Source organism: Aquarana catesbeiana, linkage group LG13, assembly GCF_042186555.1.
Source record: "Aquarana catesbeiana isolate 2022-GZ linkage group LG13, ASM4218655v1, whole genome shotgun sequence".
NCBI lineage: Eukaryota > Metazoa > Chordata > Amphibia > Anura > Ranidae > Aquarana > Aquarana catesbeiana.
The window spans coordinates 223,973,254-223,994,614 of record NC_133336.1 but is presented as its reverse complement, the minus strand read 5'-3'; the positions used below and the strand labels follow the sequence as shown (position 1 = coordinate 223,994,614).

At 49.4% G+C, this 21,361-nt stretch overlaps 1 protein-coding gene across 1 annotated transcript in view; it reads right to left on the bottom strand.

The window, feature by feature from the left end:
- Window positions 1–2,317, bottom strand: part of LMNA (lamin A/C) — a 59,636-nt gene extending 57,319 nt beyond the window's left edge. Inside the window, exon 1 of the mRNA XM_073609256.1 lies at window positions 1,855–2,317. Coding sequence (XP_073465357.1) covers window positions 1,855–2,201 — 347 coding nt within the window. The 5' untranslated portion in view covers window positions 2,202–2,317. The remainder of the gene's footprint in view (window positions 1–1,854) is intronic.
- Window positions 2,318–21,361: the final 19,044 nt, after the last annotated feature.

Here is a 21,361-nt window from a genome sequence, read left to right as displayed (position 1 = left end):
TGTAGTCCATCAGCAGCTAGCATGCTTCCTACTCCGGCGGAGTGCAGGGAGAAGCCATGCAGGAAAACTATTTCCAGATGCTCCTGGATTTAGCCGCATCTCACGCAGAAGACAGACAGCGCTTAAGTCCTTGGGAACTGGAGACCCCCCAACCTGCCACTCAAGGCTTGCTGGGACTTGTAGTCCATCGGCAGCTGGCACGCTTCCTACTCCTGCTGTTGCTGTAGCCACCCCAAAAAATTACTTCTAGATGCTCCCGGATTTAACCCCGTCTGCATTAAGGTATAGCAGCAGTAGATGGAGACAGCTTGACCCTTTGAGAACTAGGAGGTCCCAAATCCACCACCCAAGGCATGCTGAGACTTGTAGTCCATCAGCAGCTAGTGTGCTTCCTACTCACAGGGTGCTGGGAGAAGCTATGCAGAAAAAAAACTATTTCTAGATGCTCCTCCATTTAGCCGCAGTAGACAAGAAAGCGCTTAACTCCTTGAGGACTAGAGATCCCCAACCTGTCACTCAAGGCTTGCTGGGACTTGTAGTCCGTCGGCAGCTGGCACACTTCCTACTCCTGCAGCTACCCCAAAAAATTACTTTCTAAACGCTCCCGCTGTCTACACCAAGGTTTGGCCACACCTCCAGCATTAGACGGCCACCACCTAAGACCTCGAGGGCCAGAGATCGCCAACCTGTCACTCAGGTCTTGCTGGGACTTGTAGTCCGTCGGCAGCTGGTATGCTTCCTACTCCTGTGTCTGCATCCACCCCAATTACTTCTAGAAGCTCCCGGGGTTTAACCCTGTCGGAATCAAGGTTTGGCCAGCATCTCCGGCATTGGTTGCCCACCCGCTTAACACCTCGAGGACTAGAGGTCCCATACCGCCAGTCAAGGCTTGCTGGGACTTGTAGTCCGTCGGCAGCTAGTATGCTTCCTACTCCTGAAAAGGCGCAGGGAGAAGTCATGCAGGAAAACTATTTCTAGCCACTGCTTGATTTAGCCGTATCTCACGCAGCAGACAACACTTAACTCCTTGAGAACTAGCGACCCCCTCCCCCCCAACCTGCCACTCAAGGCTTGCTGGGACTTGTAGTCCGTCGGCAGCTGGTATGCTTCCTACTCCTGTGGCTGCATACAACCCAATTACTTCTAGAAGCTCCCGGGATTTAACCTGGTCGGAATCAAGGTTTGGCCAGCATCTCCGGCATTAGTTGCCCACCTGCTTAACACCTCGAGGTCCCATACTGCCACTCAGGGCTTGCTGGGTCTTGTAGTCCGTCGGCAGCTGGTATGCTTCCTACTCCTGAAAGGGCGCAGGGAGAAGTCAGACAGGAAAACTATTTCTAGATGCTGCTTGATTTAGCCGTATCTCACGCAGCAGACAGACAACACTTAACTCCTTGAGAACTGGAGAAACCCCCCCCCCCCCTCCAACCTGCCACTCAGAGCTTGCTGGGACTTGTAGTCCGTTGGCAGCTAGCATGCTTCCTACTCCAGCAGAAGCAGGGAGCAGCATATTCAGAAAAAATTACTTCTGAAACACCACAGGATTTTAAAAGTCTTTCCTTGGATTGCAATTAAAAAAAAAAAAAAAACTATTAAACTGCGACAATATGCGTTTGCGTAAAGCGAGGGAAAAGCATTCCTGTGAAGTAGTGGGGGGGGGGATGGGTCGGGGAATTTTCCTTGGCGAAAGTGAAAGCGTTTGTTTTTCCAGCAGAAAAAGCTTCCTGCCGGGCTTTTAGGGATCCGGCATGGACTGGTAAGTTTTATTAGCGCCGGGCTAAGGACGAGTTGGCGCAGCGGGCGCCTCGTGCGTTTTATTTTTTTGGCATGCGTTGCCCCGCCGGGGCTCCTTACCTCGCCTTCAAGTCGTTGTGCTCCTCCCGGATCTTGCTGAGCTCCAGCTGCAGTCTCGCCCTCTCCTTGGCCACGGAGTCCAGGGTCTTGCGGGCATCGGCCAGCTCGGTCTCGTAGACGGCCTTGATGCCGGTCACCTCGCGGCTCACCACCTCCTCCGACTCGGTGATGCGCAGGCGCAGCCCGGCGTTCTCCGACTCCAGGGAGCGCACCTTGTCGATGTAGACGGCCAGCCGGTCGTTCAGCTCCTGGAGGTCTTCCTTCTCCTGCAGCCGGGTGATGCGGGTGGGCGACAGCGGGGTGGACGAGTGGCCGCGGTTGGCCCTCCTCTGGCCCGGGGTCTCCATGGCGGTGGTTGGCGGCGGATCTGCGACAGAGAGAAGAAGAAGAAGACGGTGTGAGCTGAGCGCGGCTCTCCAAGCTCTGTGACAAGTCAAGAGGCTGCGTGTGATTATCACATTCCCTGGGAGGAGTCACAAAGAGGACGGGGAAAACCCTCTCCCAGCCCTCTCCCAGCCCAACCCCCCACCCCCCCCCCCCCCCCCACGTCTGTCTGCGTTATTCCAAACGCCTCTACACCCGCCTGACTGCGGCGTCAGCTGCGTCTCCTCTCGCCTGACGCTTCTTCCTCAAGAGGCGCTGCAGCAGCTGCAACCCGAGTCCGGCCCCCCTTCCCCCATTCACAACCTCACAGCCTTTCGTACCGGAGATCCAAAACACTGGAGGGGAGAAAAAATAAATCATTCAATGATAACCTGACGCCAAATGCCTGAAGAGCAAAACAGCGGAAAAAAAAAAAAAAAGTTCTGGAGATTTTGTGCGTTTTTTAAATTCCGACAAAAATTTATGGAAACGTGCGATTTTCTGCTCAAATGAAAAAAAAAAAAAAAAATTTATATATATAATATATATATATATATAAAAATGAATGTAATATAAATACACAAATAACTAAAAATCATCATAAATAATAATAAAAAAAAAATAACCCCATAACCTAAAATATATAATAAATAAATTATTATTAATAAGAAACACTCAAAAAAATTGATTATTAATATTTATTAGTAGTAGTATGTAGTAGGTGATATGTAATAGTAGGTAGAAATCGTACGTAGCAGCATTATGTAGTAGTAGACAGTTTGTTGTAGTAGTATGTATGTATGTAGAAGTAGACAGTTTGCTGTTGTAGTAGTATGTAGGTAGTATGTATGTAGTAGGTAGGTAGTTAGTATGTAAGTAGTGTGTAGGTATGTATGTAGGTAGTATGTATGTAGTATGTAGGTAGTATGTATGCAAGTAGATAGTATGTATGTAGTAGTAGTAGATAGTATTATGTAGAAGTATACAGTTTGCTGTTGTAGTAGTATGTAGCAGGTAGGTAGTATGTAGGTAGGAAGTATGTATGTAAGTAGTATGTAAATAGTATGTATGTATGTATGTATGCAGTAGTAGTAGATAGTATTATGTAGAAGCATACAGTTTTCTGTTGTAGTATGTAGGTAGGAAGTATGTATGCATGTATGTAGGTAGTATGTAGTTATGTATGTAGGTAGTATAGATGCAAGTATGTAGTATGTATGTAGGTAGTTAGTTAGTATGTAAGTAGGATGCGTGTATGTATGTATGTATGTATGTATGTATATATGTATGTAGTATGTATGTAGGTAGGTAGTATGTAGGAAAGGGATCTGTAATTAGCGGACCTCCAGCTGTTGCAAAACTACAAGTCCCATCATGCCTCTGCCTCTGGGTGTCATGCTTGTGGCTGTCTTGCTATGCCTCATGGTACTTGTAGTTCTGCAACAGCTGGAGGTCCGCTAATTGCATATCCCTGATGTAGGATGTAGGTAGTATGTATGTATGTATGTATGTATGTATGTATGTATGTATGTATGTATGTATGTAGTATGTATGTATGTATGTAGGATGTAGGTAGTATGTAGGATGTAGGTAGTATGAATGTATGTAGGATATAGGTAGTATGGATGTAGGAAGTATGTATGTATGTAGGATGTAGGTAGTATGAATGTATGTAGGATGTAGGTAGTATGAATGTATGTAGGATGTAGGTAGTATGTAGGATGTAGGTAGTATGTACGTAGGTAGTACGTATGTATGTAGGATGTAGGTATGTATGTATATAGGATATAGGTAGTATGTATGTATGTATGTATGTATGTAGGTAGTATGTATGTAGGTAGGATGTAGGTAGTATGAATGTATGTAGGATGTAGGTAGTATGAATGTATGTATGTATGTACGAGGGGCGGCACAGTGGTGCAGTGGATAGCACTCTCGCCTAGCAGTAAGAAGGGTCGCTGGTTCGAATCCCAACCACAACACTACCTGCCTGGAGTTTGCATGTTCTCCCTGTGTCTGTGTGGGTTTCCTCCGGGTACTCCGGTTTCCTCCCACACTCCAAAGACATGCTGGTAGGTTAATTGGATCCTGTCTAAATTGTCCCTAGTATGTATGAATGTGAGTTAGGGACCTTAGATTGTAAGCTCCTTGAGGGTAGGGACTGATGTGAATGTACAATGTATATGTAAAGCGCTGCGTAAATTGACGGCGCTATAGGTAGTATGAATGTAGGTAGGATGTATGTAGGATATAGGTAGTATGTATGTATGATATAGGTAGTATGTAGTATGTAGGATGTAGGTAGTATGTATGCATGTAGGATATAAGTAGTATGTATGTATGTAGGATGTAGGTAGTATGTATGTAGGATATAGGTAGTATGTAGGTAGTATGTATGTAGGATGTAGGTAGTATGTATGTATGTAGGATATAGGTAGTATGTAGTATGTATGTATGTAGGATGTAGGTAGTATGAATGTATGTAGGATGTAGGTAGTATGTAGTAGTAACCTAACAAAATTAAATAAGACATTAATAAAATCTTAACCCCCCCACCCCCCACCCCCCGGGGCCCCTCTTACACTGCCATGATCTGAAAGTCATGCGATATTGAGGTGATTTCAGGGAATGTGTAATCTTGAGGTCTGTGGATCTCAACTCGCATGAAAGTCGGACCAAAGTAGTACAGAGACTGAGTTGAAGTCGCACAGATATGAATGGTTATCATTGGAAATCATGGGGGGGTACAACTTGTCATGTGACTTTACAGTCCCAAGTCGTAGGACAAGTCGCACAAGTAGTAAAAGAGAGGCCACTTAAAGCGGTATTAACCCCCAAAAGCAAATGTTTTTTTTTGTTTTTTTTTTCAAAATTCTTTATTTATAAAACAGCTGTCTCCAACTAATCAAAAAAACAATATAAATAAGACATTTGGCCCTCGTTCACCTTGAATGCGGCCTTGAAAGCGCGCTACTTCAGTACGTTGGAGGTTAAAGTCGCATGACAAGTCGCCGCACCCCATGCTTTTCCAACGACAACAACTCAAATATGGGCAAGTTAAAGTCGCAGCGATGTAAAAAAATAAATAAATAAAAAGTTTCCTGCACTACTTTGGTCCGACTTTCGAGCGACTCGACTGCCACTGACTGCAATGTAAACCCTCAAAAAGTCACACAAAAGTCACATGTGAATGTTATACAATGCAACAGTTGTCCATTATCATTGGTCAGAGCCAAAGTCACACCGATACAACGACTTCAAAATCATGCGATTTCCGTTTTTTCACTTTACAGTGCGACTTGATTCGACTTGGGATGAGTGCGACTTCGGCTCCGACCAAATGTGATGGTCTGTGCTGCTCTACAAAGTCCCACGTGTATCATGCAAGTGCAACTTTCATGCAACTTTTTTTGAGGTTTTGGATTGAAGTTTATGTCCCTCAAGCCGCGTGAAAGTCAAACCAAAGCAGTGCAGGAACTACTTTAAAAGCCGCTGCGACTGTAAGTCGCACAGATATAAAATGGTACTCCTTGGGAAACATGGGGTGCAACTTGTCATGCAACTTTAGGGGGGGGGGTAAAAAAATTTGCATGACAAGTCGCAAAACTGTGTTTTTTTTTCTTTCCGGGGAGACGATATGCGACTGCGTTCTCATAAAACCGATGCCCTTGGGGGGGGGGGGGGGGGGTTGGGGTCATTATTTACAGACTGTACAGTGTATGGCCGCCCCCCAAATCACACGGGTACCCCTTGATCCGTATTTGTACCCCGTACTAAGCTAAGTGACAGGTCCTCTCTATAGAATGTACAGTAGTCTGTCTGTACTTACCTGTCCTGTGATCTCCGATGAGCCCCTCCCCCCCCCCAGTACTTCCAGGGACGGGGTACATGATGCTCCCTTTTGCTCCCCCATAGCGCTGTGCTGCATGCCTCAGTGACCAATCACAAGAGGGCAGTGAACAGCGAGCGCCACCCATCGCCCCCGTGGCTCACCTCAGCAGCATAGGTTGCATGCCTACGCCTCGGCCCGGTCCTGGCTGTTGGGGGCTCTTGTGGGGCATAGTGTACCCCCCCTACCCCTGCCCAACTCTGCTAATCAATAGTGAGACTCTGATGGGGGGATTTGATGTAAAGAAGCAATCTGCTTGGGGGCACCTGATGTAAGGGGGCACCTGATGTAAGGGGGCACACTGATGTAAGGGGGCACCTGATGTAAGGGGGCACACTGATGCAAAGGGAGGCACAATGATGCAAAGGGGGGCACAATGATGCAAAGGGGGGCACAATGATGCAAAGGGGGGCACCAGATGCAAGGGGGGCACACTGATGCAAAGGGGGTACCCTGATGGGGGGGCACCTGATGCAAGGGGGCACACTGATGCAAGAGGACACACTGATGCAAAGGGGCACACTGATGCAAAGGGGAACACTGATGCAAAGGGGGGCACCTGATGCAAAGGGGGGCACCAGATGCAAGGGGGGCACACTGATGCAAAGGGGGTACCCTGATGGGGGGGCACCTGATGCAAGGGGGCACACTGATGCAAGAGGACACACTGATGCAAAGGGGCACACTGATGCAAAGGGGAACACTGATGCAAAGGGGGCACACTGATGCAAAGGGGGCACACTGATGCAAAGGGGGGCACCTGATGCAAAGGGGGGCACCAGATGCAAGGGGGGCACACTGATGCAAAGGGGGTACCCTGATGGGGGGGCACCTGATGCAAGGGGGCACACTGATGCAAGAGGACACACTGATGCAAAGGGGCACACTGATGCAAAGGGGCACACTGATGCAAAGGGGGCACACTGATGCAAAGGGGGCACACTGATGCAAAGGGGGAACACTGATGCAAAGGGGGAACACTGATGCAAAGGGGGAACACTGATGCAAAGGGGGAACACTGATGCAAAGGGGGAACACTGATGCAAAGGGGGCACACTGATGCAAAGGGGGCACACTGATGCAAAGGGGGCACACTGATGCAAAGGGGGCACACTGATGCAAAGGGGGCACACTGATGCAAGGGGGGCACACTGATGCAAAGGGGGCGCACTGATGCAAAGGGGACGCACTGATGCAAAGGGGACGCACTGATGCAAAGGGGACGCACTGATGCAAAGGGGACGCACTGATGCAAAGGGGGATGCACTGATGCAAGGGGGACGCACTGATGCAAGGGGGACGCACTGATGCAAGGGGGACGCACTGATGCGAGGGGGCACATTGATGCAAGGGGGGCACACTGATGCAAGGGGGGCACCCTGATGCAAAGGGGGGTACCCTGATGGGGGGGCACCTGATGCAAGGGGGGCACCATGATGCAAGGGGGGCACCATGATGGGGTCACCTGATACATGGGGGCAACATGATGCAAAGGTGCACCTGATGCAAAGGGTGTTACCCTGATGGGGGGCACCGGATGCAAAGGGGGACCTGACGCAGGGGGGGGGCACCCTGATCATCTTGTCTGCTTCAAGCACCGTACAACCTGCAAGGAATATTCTGGCTTTGCTTTGGCAACCAGTGAGAAGATCTGGTGGTTAAATAAAGCATTGAGCTGAACCAACACAGGAAAACCCCAACGCAGCCGGCGGTAAGTTTTGCTGGTCTGACAAATCAAACTGAAACCGAACCGAGACTGAAAAAGTTCAGATTGTGTGTGTGTGGGGGGGACAGTCCTATAACTAATCCAGGCCTAAAGACTGTTTGAGGTCATAAACTACCACGGCCCTGATTCATGAAACTTTAGGCTGCTGCAATGAATGAATGATTTGTAAAGCGCTGCAAATGCGAACTGAATCGTCTCAAGGCATGCCAAAGTGGCCTCTCCTCCAATACTATTTCAGGTATTTTTAGATTGCCGTGTCATTTAGCAGCCTGATGAAATGGGTGACTGGCTGTGCCGGGAATGGATCTAATCTGAATGTATTGTATGGAGGGATCACACAATTCTACATGAAGCCGTCTCTCGGACAATCGATGCGATTGTTGCAGGATTATATGTTGAATTGATGTAATGATGTGTGTAGTGATATTTAATCCTCGTCCCCCTGTTCCTGTAATTGGCTCATTGCCTGTCCCAGAGGTCAGAGACCGGTGTACACCGCATGGCGGTCTTCACTACATGGGGGACCGCGGTCCGGGCCCACTGACAGCCCACTCCAGTCATTTCCTTGTGCTGGATCCTCGCTAAACTTCAGTCAATGGTTGCTAGGACTGCTGGAGTCATAGCAACCAATGACAGTGTGCCAAGCCCCCTGCAGCATGCTTCTCCTCCCAGCTCACACCCCCTGCCTGCCCGGCTCTAATGGACTCTGCTAATCTATAAGGAGACTCCGATAGCGACACCTCATGCAGGGGGGCACGCTGATGATGGGGGGGGCACCTGACAGAAGGGGGCACTCTGATGATGGGGGGGGCACCTGACAGAAGGGGGCACTCTGATGATGGGGGGGGCACCTGACAGAAGGGGGCACTATGATGATGGGGGGGACACTATGATGATGGGGGGGGGGGGGACCTAACAGAAGGGGGCACTATGATGATGGGGGGGGCACCTGACAGAAGGGGGCACTATGATGATGGGGGGGGGGGACCTAACAGAAGGGGGCACTATGATGATGGGGGGGACACTATGATGATGGGGGGGGGGGGGGACACCAGACAGAAGGGGGCACTCTGATGATGGGGGGGGACACCAGACAGAAGGGGGTACTCTGATGATGGGGGGGGACACCAGACAGAAGGGGGTACTCTGATGATGGGGGGGGGGACACCAGACAGAAGGGGGTACTCTGATGATGGGGGGGGGGACACCAGACAGAAGGGGGTACTCTGATGATGGGGGGGGGACACCAGACAGAAGGGGGTACTCTGATGATGGGGGGGGGGACACCAGACAGAAGGGGGTACTCTGATGATGGGGGGGGGGACACCAGACAGAAGGGGGTACTCTGATGATGGGGGGGGGACACCAGACAGAAGGGGGTACTCTGATGATGGGGGGGGGACACCAGACAGAAGGGGGTACTCTGATGATGGGGGGGGGACACCAGACAGAAGGGGGCACTCTGGTGATGGGGGGGGGACACCAGACAGAAGGGAGCACTCTGGTGATGGGGGGGGGGGACACCTGACAGAAGGGGGTACTCTGATGATGGGGGGGGGGGGACACCTGACAGAAGGGGGTACTCTGATGATGGGGGGGGACACCTGACAGAAGGGGGTACTCTGATGATGGGGGGGGGACACCAGACAGAAGGGAGCACTCTGGTGATGGGGGGGGACACCAGACAGAAGGGGGCACTCTGGTGATGGGAGGGGGACACCAGACAGAAGGGGGCACTCTGGTGATGGGGGGGGGACACCAGACAGAAGGGAGCACTCTGGTGATGGGGGGGGGGACACCAGACAGAAGGGAGCACTCTGGTGATGGGGGGGGGGGACACCTGACAGAAGGGGGTACTCTGATGATGGGGGGGGGGGGGACACCTGACAGAAGGGGGTACTCTGATGATGGGGGGGGACACCTGACAGAAGGGGGTACTCTGATGATGGGGGGGGGGGGGGGGACACCTGACAGAAGGGGGTACTCTGATGATGGGGGGGGGGGGGGGACACCTGACAGAAGGGGGTACTCTGATGATGGGGGGGGACACCTGACAGAGGGGGGCACTCTGATGATGGGGGGGGGGGGCACCTGACAGAAGGGGGTACTCTGATGATGGGGGGGGGGACACCTGACAGAGGGGGGCACTCTGATGATGGGGGGGGACACCGGACATTGTCATTTGAGCTCAAGCTCTGGGAAGGCTCCTGGCAGAGGCTGTGAACCAATCACAGGAGCAGGGGGATGAGGATTCTTGAAAACCTTTACTACGGATTGTTTGCCGTTGCCATGGTTGTAAGAAAGAGCATTCTATAGATTTATGAATGAGTCAACAAAGTGACACATCAACCACACGGCTGTCATTGTACAACCGAGACCCCCCCCCCCTCCCCCGCCGGAGTGCAGACTTCCCCTGTGTGAGCTCAGACGTCACATCGCTGAAAACTTTCCCCCAAAAGATGAATTTACGTTCTGAGAGCGCGGACGCCGTCACCTAGAAACTCGCATAACAATCCCGGGGAAGTTTCTATTCATGGGTTTGCCGCGGTGGGTGGAGCTCAGTACTGAGGATATGGGCCCCCCAATGTACTGTGCTTAGAGTAGCGCCAGTCCTTGTGAATGGGCCCCCCAATGTACTGTGCTTAGAGTAGCGCCAGTCCTTGTGAATGGGCCCCCCAATGTACTGTGCTTAGAGTAGCGCCAGTCCTTGTGAATGGGCCCCCCAATGTACTGTGCTTAGAGTAGCGCCATTCATTGTGAATGGGCCCCCCAATGTACTGTGCTTAGAGTAGCGCCATTCATTGTGAATGGGCCCCCCAATGTACTGTGCTTAGAGTAGCGCCATTCATTGTGAATGGGCCCCCCAATGTACTGTGCTTAGAGTAGCGCCAGTCCTTGTGAATGGGCCCCCCAATGTACTGTGCTTAGAGTAGCGCCAGTCCTTGTGAATGGGCCCCCCAATGTACTGTGCTTAGAGTAGCGCCAGTCCTTGTGAATGGGCCCCCCAATGTACTGTGCTTAGAGTAGCGCCAGTCCTTGTGAATGGGCCCCCCAATGTACTGTGCTTAGAGTAGCGCCAGTCCTTGTGAATGGGCCCCCCAATGTACTGTGCTTAGAGTAGTGCCATTCATTGTGAATGGGCCCCTCAATGTACTGTGCTTAGAGTAGCGCCATTCATTGTGAATGGGCCCCTCAATGTACTGTGCTTAGAGTAGCGCCATTCATTGTGAATGGGCCCCCCAATGTACTGTGCTTAGAGTAGCACCAATCAGTGTGAATAGGCGGGGGGCCCATCTACGCTTAGAACAGTGATATGCATTGTGAATGGGCCCCCCCAACGTTCTACACTTAAAGTGATGCCATGCATTGCAAGTAGGCCACCCAACCCACTGTACTCAGAGCGATGCCATGCATTGTGGGGTAAGGAGTGGTGCCATGCATTGCGACAACAGACGCATGCAGTTTCCACATTTTGCTACAATGTACATAAGCATGAATGGGCCCTAAACGCATGTATAGGAGAACGCACCAACAACACAGGGAACGCTACTAATCAACGGAGCGCCGTCTATTGGAATCGTACATTTGGCGTCTGAACCGCGCCCACGTTTACCAAGGAGCAGCGTACACCTAGCCCTGTGCAGCTCTATGGACATGGTGCGAAAGAGGCCTCAGGACCGAAACGCACCTTTCGGCTGCAGGGAATTTTGGCAACGCATGCAAAAATAAATAGCACCCCCCCAATGTACCAACGCCCCGGTACCCCTCTAATGTGCGTTGTGAAAAAAATGGTGCAGGTCTGTTATTTTTGGACCTTTGGGGGGGGTTCCCAATTTGTATAAATGGCCGCTCCTAATGCAAACGGATATGAACGCACGTGCGTTACCTCAACGCATCGCGACGCCAAGGCGTGAATGCGCCCCACACTCTTACTTCATCTGTCTGTAGGTTGTCACAGCACAGAGATGTCTGACAAAGCGAAAACGCTCCTATGGGCGGGGCCAGAGATTTTACTATTCTGGGAGTTGCCACAAATATATCCATTGTTTATAAATCCCAGGGGAAGAGGAAATAATAATATGACACATAATTTCTACTATATACCCCACCAGAGAGCCACCTACCTCCTCCATACCTACCTAGTCTGCCTCTTACATATCTTATATCTGGAGAGTGATGATGTCATAGAGACACATTACATACAGAGCGGAGGAGGGTGTCCTCAGAGCCACCTACCTGCTCCATACCTACCTAGAACGCCTATATAATATATCTGGACAGTGATGATGTCATACAGACACATTATACACAGAGTGGGAGTCACCAGAGCCACCTACCTCCTCCATACTTACCTAGCCTGGCCTGCAGGTCTGACACACACAAAGGAAGCAGAACCTTCCACCTCAGGAGATCACATGACCTGAGAAGAGCCTGCTGGATCTTAAAGTGGTAGAGAATTCCCTCTGTTCTCTCCAGCGCCCCCACCTGGCACCACCATGGAAATGGAACTTTGGGCTGGATAAACAGTGAGATACAGTATCTGACAAAAGGTGAGTACACCCCTCACGTTTTTGTAAATATTTTTTTCTATCTTTTCATGTGACAACACTGAAGAAATGACACATTGCTACAATGTAAAGTAGTGAGTGTACAGCTTGTATAACAGTGTAAATTTGCTGTCCCCTCAAAATAACTCAACACACAGCCATTAATGTCTAAACCGCTGGCAACAAAAGTCAGTACACCCCTAAGTGAAAATGTCCAAATTGGGCCCAAAGTGTCAATATTTTGTGTGGCCACCATTATTTTCCAGCACTGACTTAACCCTCTTGGGCATGGAGTTCACCAGAGCTTCACAGGTTGTCACTGGAGTCCTCTTCCACTCCTCCATGAAGACATCACAGAGCTGGTGGATGTTAGAGACCTTGCACTCCTCCACCTTCCATTTGAGGATGTCCCACAGATGATCAATAGGGTTTAGGTCTGGAGACATGCTTGGCCAGTCCATCACCTTTACCCTCAGCTTCTTTAGCAAGGCAGTGGTGGTCTTGGAGGTGTGTTTGGGATGGTTATCATGTTGGAATACTGCCCTGCGGCCCAGTCTCTGAAGGGAGGGGATCATGCTCTGCTTCAGTATGTCACAGTACATGTTGGCATTCATGGTTCCCTCAATGATCTGTAGCTCCCCAGTGCCGGCAGCACTCATGCAGCCCCAGACCATGACACTCCCACCACCATGCTTGACTGTAGACAAGACACACTTGTCTTTGTCCTCCTCACCTGGTTGCCCCCACACACGCTTGTCACCATCTGAACCAAATAAGTTTATCTTGGTCTCATCAGACCACAGGACATGGTTCCAGTAATCCATGTCTTTAGTCTGCTTGTCTACAGCAAACTATTTGCAGGTTTTCTTGTGCATCATCTTTAGAAGAGGCTTCCTTCTGGGACGACAGCCATGCAGACCAATTTGATGCAGTGTGCAGCGTACGGTCTGAGCACTGACAGGCTGATCCCCCACCCCTACAACCTCTGCAGCAATGCTGGCAGCACTCATACGTCTATTTCCCAAAGACAACCTCTGGATATGACGCTGAGCACGTGACCTCAACTTCTTTGGTGGACCATGGTGCAGCCTGTTCTGAGTGGAACCTGTCCTGTTATACCGCTGTATGGTCTTGGCCACCGTGCTGCAGCTCAGTTTCAGGGTCTTGGCAATCTTCTTATAGCCTAGGCCATCTTTATGTAGAGCAACCAGTGGCGGTGCATCCATAAAAGGCGCAGGAGTGCTGTCCCCTCTCTCCTGGCACCACTCTATCACCATAGATAGATTCATGCATTGCATGAATCTATTTATGGTCGCCGCTGACACCCCCTATTTAGGTGTCCGGCCCCTTTTCGGGCACCCGAATTACAGAGGCGGGGGGGGGGGGGGGTTTTGGATGCACCTGATTAGAGCCTTTGGCTCTAATAGGTGACCAAAAACGTAAACAGCGGGCGCAATGCTGTGCGTTCGCTGTTCACTCAGCTGTGTGTTAGTAAAGCGAAGGAATTCGCTTTGCTAACACTGAACCGCCTCTCAGCCAATCAGGTGCTTGAGTCTGTTACCTGACTGGCTGAAACATCAGGCGCTGTGATTGGACACCTGATAGAGAGGACCGAAGAAGACATCGAGGAGCGTGCAGGACACCTCCGCTGATCTGCTGCGAGACAGGTAAGTGCCAGGCGATGCACACTGGCAGCATTTAATGGGGCATAGTAGCGGCTATTGATGGGCACACTGGCAGCAATTGATGCGTACAGTAGCTGCGTTTGATGGCACAGTGGCTGTGATTGATGGGCACAGTGGTTACATGCGATGGGCACAATGGCTACGTTTGATGGCACAGTGGCTGCAATTGATGGGTTTTTTTTTTTCAGTTTGTTTGCGCCCCCCCAAAAAATTTTGAGCACCAGCCGCCACTGAGAGTAACAATTCTTTTTTTCAGATCCTCAGAGTTCTTTGCCATGAGGTGCCATGTTGAACTTCCAGTGACCAGTATGAGAGAGTGAGAGCGATAACACCAAATTTAACACACCTGCTCCCCATTCACACCTGAGACCTTGTAACATTAACGAGTCACATGACACCGGGGAGGGAAAATGGCTAATTGGGCCCAATTTGGACATTTTCACTTAGGGGTGTACTGACTTTTGTTGCCAGCGGTTTAGACATTAATGGCTGTGTGTTGAGTTATTTTGAGGGGACAGCAAATTTACACTGTTATACAAGCTGTACACTCACTACTTTACATTGTAGACAAGTGTCATTTCTTCAGTGTTGTCACATGAAAAGATAGAAGAAAAGATTTACAAAAATGCGAGGGGTGTACTTACTTTTGTGAGTTACTGTATATACAGAATGATGCAGTCACTCCATAGAGGCGCAGTTTTTGTTTTTGTGAGCCCCCCCCCATAATATAGTTTTATTATTACTTTACCAGGCCAAGCTGTCCACCAAAAGTGACTGTTATAAGGTGTGTGTACACAAAGGCGTTTTTGTAGTGTTAGGTTGGTTGTCATGTGTCAGCGTGCGTTTACATTGTGTGTTGACATGCATTATTGATGGATGTTTTTTTGCATTTTTCACTTCAGGATTCGGAATGGACAGCAATCATCAACCAAGGCTGGGAAATACACGTCACAAGGCATCACAGCGCATCATAGCATAGTCCTTCCATCTAACACCATCCTCCCCACAGAGTGACAACCCCACTCCTCCATAGATACAGTGCAGGGCTGAGTCTACTCCTGTATGTCGGGTGTAATTCTCGGTATCTGTTCTTATTCTGTATATATGGACTCTGCACAGTACTACTTCTCTTGTCCTGTATGTCGGGTGTAATTCTCGGTATCTGTTCTTATTCTGTATGTATGGACTCTGCACAGTACTACTTCTCTTGTCCTGTATGTCGGGTGTAATTCTCGGTATCTGTCCTTATTCTGTATGTATGGACTCTGCACAGTACTACTTCTCTTGTCCTGTATGTTGGGTGTAATTCTCGGTATCTGTTCTTATTCTGTATGTATGGACTCTGCACAGTACTACTTCTCTTGTCCTGTATGTTGGGTGTAATTCTCGGTATCTGTTCTCATTCTGTATGTATGGACTCTGCACAGTACTACTTCTCTTGTCCTGTATGTCGGGTGTAATTCTCGGTATCTGTTCTCATTCTGTATGGATGGGATATGGAGGTCGGTGTGGACATGTCCGGGCAGCGCTCATTGTAATGGGATCCCGGACTCTATTTCTGGCCGGGGAAGAGGATGTCCAGACAGCAAACCCGGAACTCATCGCCCATCGTATCTCCTGTATAATATTTTCTATATCTGGAGAGCGGTGATGTCACTCTGGATATTATGGGATGCTACTCTAATAATAGGTAATAGTTTTTTTACTAGTAGCAGATACAGCCACACCCAGCGCCCAGTGTACAAAGCTCTCCCTGTGTAGTTTGGTCTCCACCCCGTTAGGCTCCACCCTCTGAACGGCATCCCCAATGGAGGATGTTGGTGACGAAGTGGAAACCTCAAGAATGTTACAAGTCCGGGAGAGAGAACACAATTCACTGCAACCTCCCTCCCCTCCCCCCTCCTGACAGATCCATATTGATATATTCTGCAGATTATCTCATCACTGACCTCTCTAGAGATCTGCAGAACATCGCTCCCTCCCCTCCCCCTCCTGACAGATCCATATTGATATATTCTGCAGATTATCTCATCACTGACCTCTCTAGAGATCTGCAGAACATCGCTCCCTCCCCTCCCCCTCCTGACAGATCCATATTGATATATTCTGCAGATTATCTCATCACTGACCTCTCTAGAGATCTGCAGAACATCGCTCCCTCCCCTCCCCCTCCTGACAGATCCATATTGATATATTCTGCAGATTATCTCATCACTGACCTCTCTAGAGATCTGCAGAACATCGCTCCCTCCCCTCCCCCTCCTGACAGATCCATATTGATATATTCTGCAGATTATCCCATCACTGACCTCTCTAGAGATCTGCAGAACATCGCTCCCTCCCCTCCCCCTCCTGACAGATCCATATTGATATATTCTGCAGATTATCCCATCACTGACCTCTCTAGAGATCTGCAGAACATCGCTCCCTCCCCTCCCCCTCCTGACAGATCCATATTGATATATTCTGCAGATTATCCCATCACTGACCTCTCTAGAGATCTGCAGAACATCGCTCCCTCCCCTCCTGACAGATCCATATTGATATATTCTGCAGATTATCTCATCACTGACCTCTCTAGAGATCTGCAGAACATCGCTCCCTCCCCTCCCCCTCCTGACAGATCCATATTGATACATTCAGTCCCTCCTCTATTTTTGCGCAGCACCCTGATTGGCTCATCATTCATCTCTCCTCGCGGTGCTCCTGGTGTCTGGTTGGCTCGGTGCCGGGTACTCGCTACGTGTGGATTGGTTGGGTTTGTACCGTTGGGTGTGTCCATGAAGAAGTTAACAAATTTGTGTGATCATTAAACTGTGACTCATACAAACCACAGGCAGCTATAACCAAATATAAAACATAACCCCTCCCCCTCCCCTCCCCCCCTCGCCCTTATCCCGGCTTCCTAGGAAAGAGAAGGGAGGAGGGGTGAGGGGCTCCCGATAATGATTAAACCCACTTTATTGTAGATCTGGCAAATATTTTGAAACATATTAACTTTTTATACAAGAGAAACAACAAACGCCGCCCACCGTGTCTGTCCTCCAATCAAATCGTAAAAAAACGCCAAAACGCTCAACCGTCACATCCAAGGATTAAAGTGGAACTCCGATGGTCCAAAAAAGATGTTATATCCAAATAAGAGAATTGCTGAAATAACTGGAATCATTGGACTTTTCCGATGCAAAAAAATGCGCGTCCACTTGCCGCAATTGGGATGCCGTTAACAATGAACGGCATGTCCATTTTTCGCATGTTTTGTGCACATACAGTGCCTTGAAAAAGTATTCATACCCCCTTGAAATTTCCCACATCTTGTCACGTTACAACCAAAAACGTAATTTTTTGGGGATTTTATGTGATAGATCAACACAAAGTGGCACATAATTGTGAAGTGGAGGGGAAATGATAAATGATACAAATAAATATGTGAAAAGTGTGGGGGAGGGACATTTGTATGGCGCCCCCCGGAGTCAATACTTTGTAGAACCCCCTTTCTCTACAAGTCTTTTTGGGGATGTCTCTACCAGCTTTGCACATCTAGAGAGGACATTCTTCCCCATTCTTCTTTGTAAAATATCTCAAGCTCTGTCAGATTGGATGGAGAGCGTCTGTGAACAGCAATTTTCAAGTCTTGCCACAGATTCTCAATGGGATTTAGGTCTGGACTGTGACTGGGCCATTCTAACACATGAATATGCTTTGATCTAAACCATTCCATTGTAGCTCTGGCTGGATGTTTCGGGTCGTTGTCCTGCTGGAAGGTGAACCTCCGCCCCAGTCTCAAGTCTTTTGCAGACTCTAATGCCGCGTACACACGATCAGAAATTCCGTCAGAAAAAACTTGGATGGTTTTTCCGACGGAATTCCGCTCAAGCTTGTCTTGCATACACGCGGTCACAGAGAAGTTCTCTGAACTTTCGACCGTCAAGAACGCGGTGACGTACAACACTGTGACGAGCCGAGAAAATGCTGTTCAATGCTTCCGAGCATGCGTCAAATTGTTTCCGAGCATGCGTGTTTTTTTTTTGTGCGTCCGAATTGCATTTTCGGATAGAAACTTTTTCCGGCCGAAAAATAGAAAACCTGCTCTCAATCTTTTGCTGGCTGGAATTCTGCCAGCAAAAGTCCGATGGAGCGTACACACGGTTGGAATTTCTGACCAAAAGCTCACATCCAACTTTTGCTGGCGAAATTTCTCATCTTGTGTTTTCGGGGCATTAGTTTTCCGCCACACGTAGCGTTTTGCTTTTACGACAATAAGACAAAAAACTTGAATTTTGGTCTCATCTGACCAGATCACCTTCTTCCACATGTTTGCTGTGTCCTCCACATGGCTTCTCACAAACTACAAACAGGACTTCTTATGACTTTCTTTCACCAATGTCTTTCTTCTTGTCACTCTTCCATAAAGGTCAGATTTGTGGAGAACACGACTAATAGTTGTCCTGTGGACAGATTCTCCCACCTGAGCTGTGGATCTCTGCAGATCCTCCAGAGTTACCATGGACCTCTTGGCTCTTCTGTGATGAATGCTCTCCTTGCCCGGCCGGTCAGTTTAGGTGGACGGCCATGTCTTGGTAGGTTTGCAGTTGTGCCATACTCTTTCCATTTTCCGATGATGGATTGAACAGAGCTCCGTGCAGGGCTGGTGCAAGGATTTTTTACACCCTAGGGGAAACCTCATTTTTTCACCCCCCCCCCCCTGGCTCCACCCCAGACCCCACCCCCTTTGCCCTGCCTATGTATACCCCACCTTTTTAATGAAGCGCCCGTCAAATGCAGCCTCACCAGCGCCCGTCAAATGCAGCCTCACCAGCGCCCGTCAAATGCAGCCTCACCAGCGCCCGTCAAATTCAGCCTCACCAGCGCCCGTCAAATTCAGCCTCACCAGCGCCCGTCAAATTCAGCCTCACCAGCGCCCATCAAATGCAGCCTCACCAGAGCCCATGAAATGCAGCCTCACCAGCGCCCGTCAATGCCAGCCTCACCAGCGCCCGTCAATGCCAGCCTCACCAGCGCCCGTCAATGCCAGCCTCACCAGCGCCCGTCAATGCCAGCCTCACCAGCGCCCATCAAATGCAGCCTTACAAGCGCCCATCAATGAATGTGCGAAAGGAGCGGCGGCTGCCTGCTGTTGCTAAAGCTTAGTTGCTTGTTGCAGAGAGAAGAGACCGGGCGCCCTAGGCAGCAGTGCGCTGTAGGCGGCTGCCTAGTTTGCCTAGTGGTAGCACCGGCCCTGGCTCCGTGAGATGTTCAAAGCTTGGGAGATTTTTTTTATAACCTAACCCTGCTTTATACTTCTCCACAACTTTATCCCTGACCTGTCTGGTGTGTTCCTTGGCCTTCATGATGCTGTTTGTTCACTAAGGTTCTCTACCAAACCTCTGAGGGCTTCACAGAACAGCTGTATTTATACTGAGATTAAATTACACACAGGTGGACTCTATTTACGAATTAGGTGACTTCTGAAGGCGATTGGTTCCTCTAGATTTTAGTTAGGGGTATCAGACTAAAGGGGGCGCCATACAAATGTTCCCCACCACCACCACTTTTCACATATTTATTTGTATCATTTATCATTTTCCTTCCACTTCACAATTATGTGCCACTTTGTGTTGGTCTATCAGATAAAATCCCAATAAAATACATTTACGTTTTTTGGCTGTAACATGACAAAATGTGAAAAATTTCAAGGGGTATGAATACTTTTCCAGGGAGCTGCACATTAAACACTCAGGCCTGTAGATTATAATGGAGACTCGTTTTCGTGCACTTTTGGTGCGCTCTGCATTGTAGCGCACATAAAAAGGCGATGAGGTGAACAACTCTTAAAGGGCAGAAAAAACGTGGCGAGCGAAACGTGTGTTGCGTAGAAATACGCCCATGCGAGGATAGTGCAAAATTAGTTGTAAAAAGTTGGCCCCAAACTTTTACAATTTAAGGAACATTAACCCCGCCCCCTTTGCGGCACCCCCCCCCCCTTCCCCTCCACCTCCTTCACTCTCTTTCTTCTTTTTTAACCCAAATCTGTTAACGTTTTTTACGGCCTCATTTTCCGCCGGCGCTTGCCAAGTCACTAAAAGAAAAAAAAAAAGAAAAATCTGCAGCGAGAGGGAAGAGAGGGCCATGTCTGCCAAGCAGCGCTCCGCAGGCGTGAGGAGTCACGTGATGGCGTAGTCAGGATTTGGCGGTGGTAGTGGAGATGCAGATCTGGCTCTCGGCAGAGGCGGTGGTGGAGGGGCTGGAGGGGACCCGGTTGGAGGGAGCTGTACCTGTTCTTCAAGGGAAAAGTTGACTTCATCAGGCATCTGAGACCTCCCACATGGTCCTTCTGTGGCCCCCAGGCGGTCTCGTGCGCTTCCCGGTGTTTATTTTTGCTGGGTTTCCTTAGTGACGGCGGGGCAGGGAAGCCCGGAGATATTTTGGGAGTGCGGTTGCAGACAGGGCTTCCCTTGTATGAGAAACGTCCGGAATCACACAAACATCTGCTGGGTCCACACAATGTGTGCTGATTGCTCCTCCATGCCTCATGTATTGCTGTTTCAGGGTCTCACGTCTCGTGTAATACTGGTTCTGGAGGCCCTCATCTTGTGTATTGTGTTTTTATGGGGCCCACGTTTCCTGTATTGCTTCTTCTACAGACTAACATCTTGTGCATTGCTTCTTCCAGGGACCTCCACCAAGTATATTGCTTCTTCTTGGGGCTGTGTATTGCTCCTTCTACCGTTCAACGTCTCATGTATTGCTTCTTCTTGGGGACCAGGTCTCGTGTATTGATTCTTCTAGGGGCCCACATCTCATGTATTGCTGCTTCAAGGGCCCACGTCTTGTGTGTTGCCACTTCTCAGGGGCCCACGTCTAGTGTATCACTTCTTCTAGAGGCCCACGTTCCATGTACTGTATATCTTTTTTTAGAAGCCCACGCCTCATGTATTGCTCCTTCTAGGGTCCTACACCTCGTTTATTGCTGTTTCTTGGGGCCTCAATCTTGTTTGGCTTCTTTTAGGGGCCCGTGTCTCGTGTATTGCTTCTTTTAGGGGCCCATTTCTCATGTATTACTTTGCTCACTCCTCGTGTATTGCTGCTTTACAGTCTCCGTCTCATGTATTGCTTCTTTTAGGGGCCCACGTCTTGTGTATTGCTTCTTCTAGGGGCCCATGCCTCGTCTATTGCGTCTTCTAGGTGCCCACACCTCATGTTTGGCTTCCTCTAGGGGCCCACGTATTGTGTTTTGCTTATTTTAGGGGCCTGCATCTCATGTATTGCTTCTTCTAGGGGCCCATATCTCGTGTTT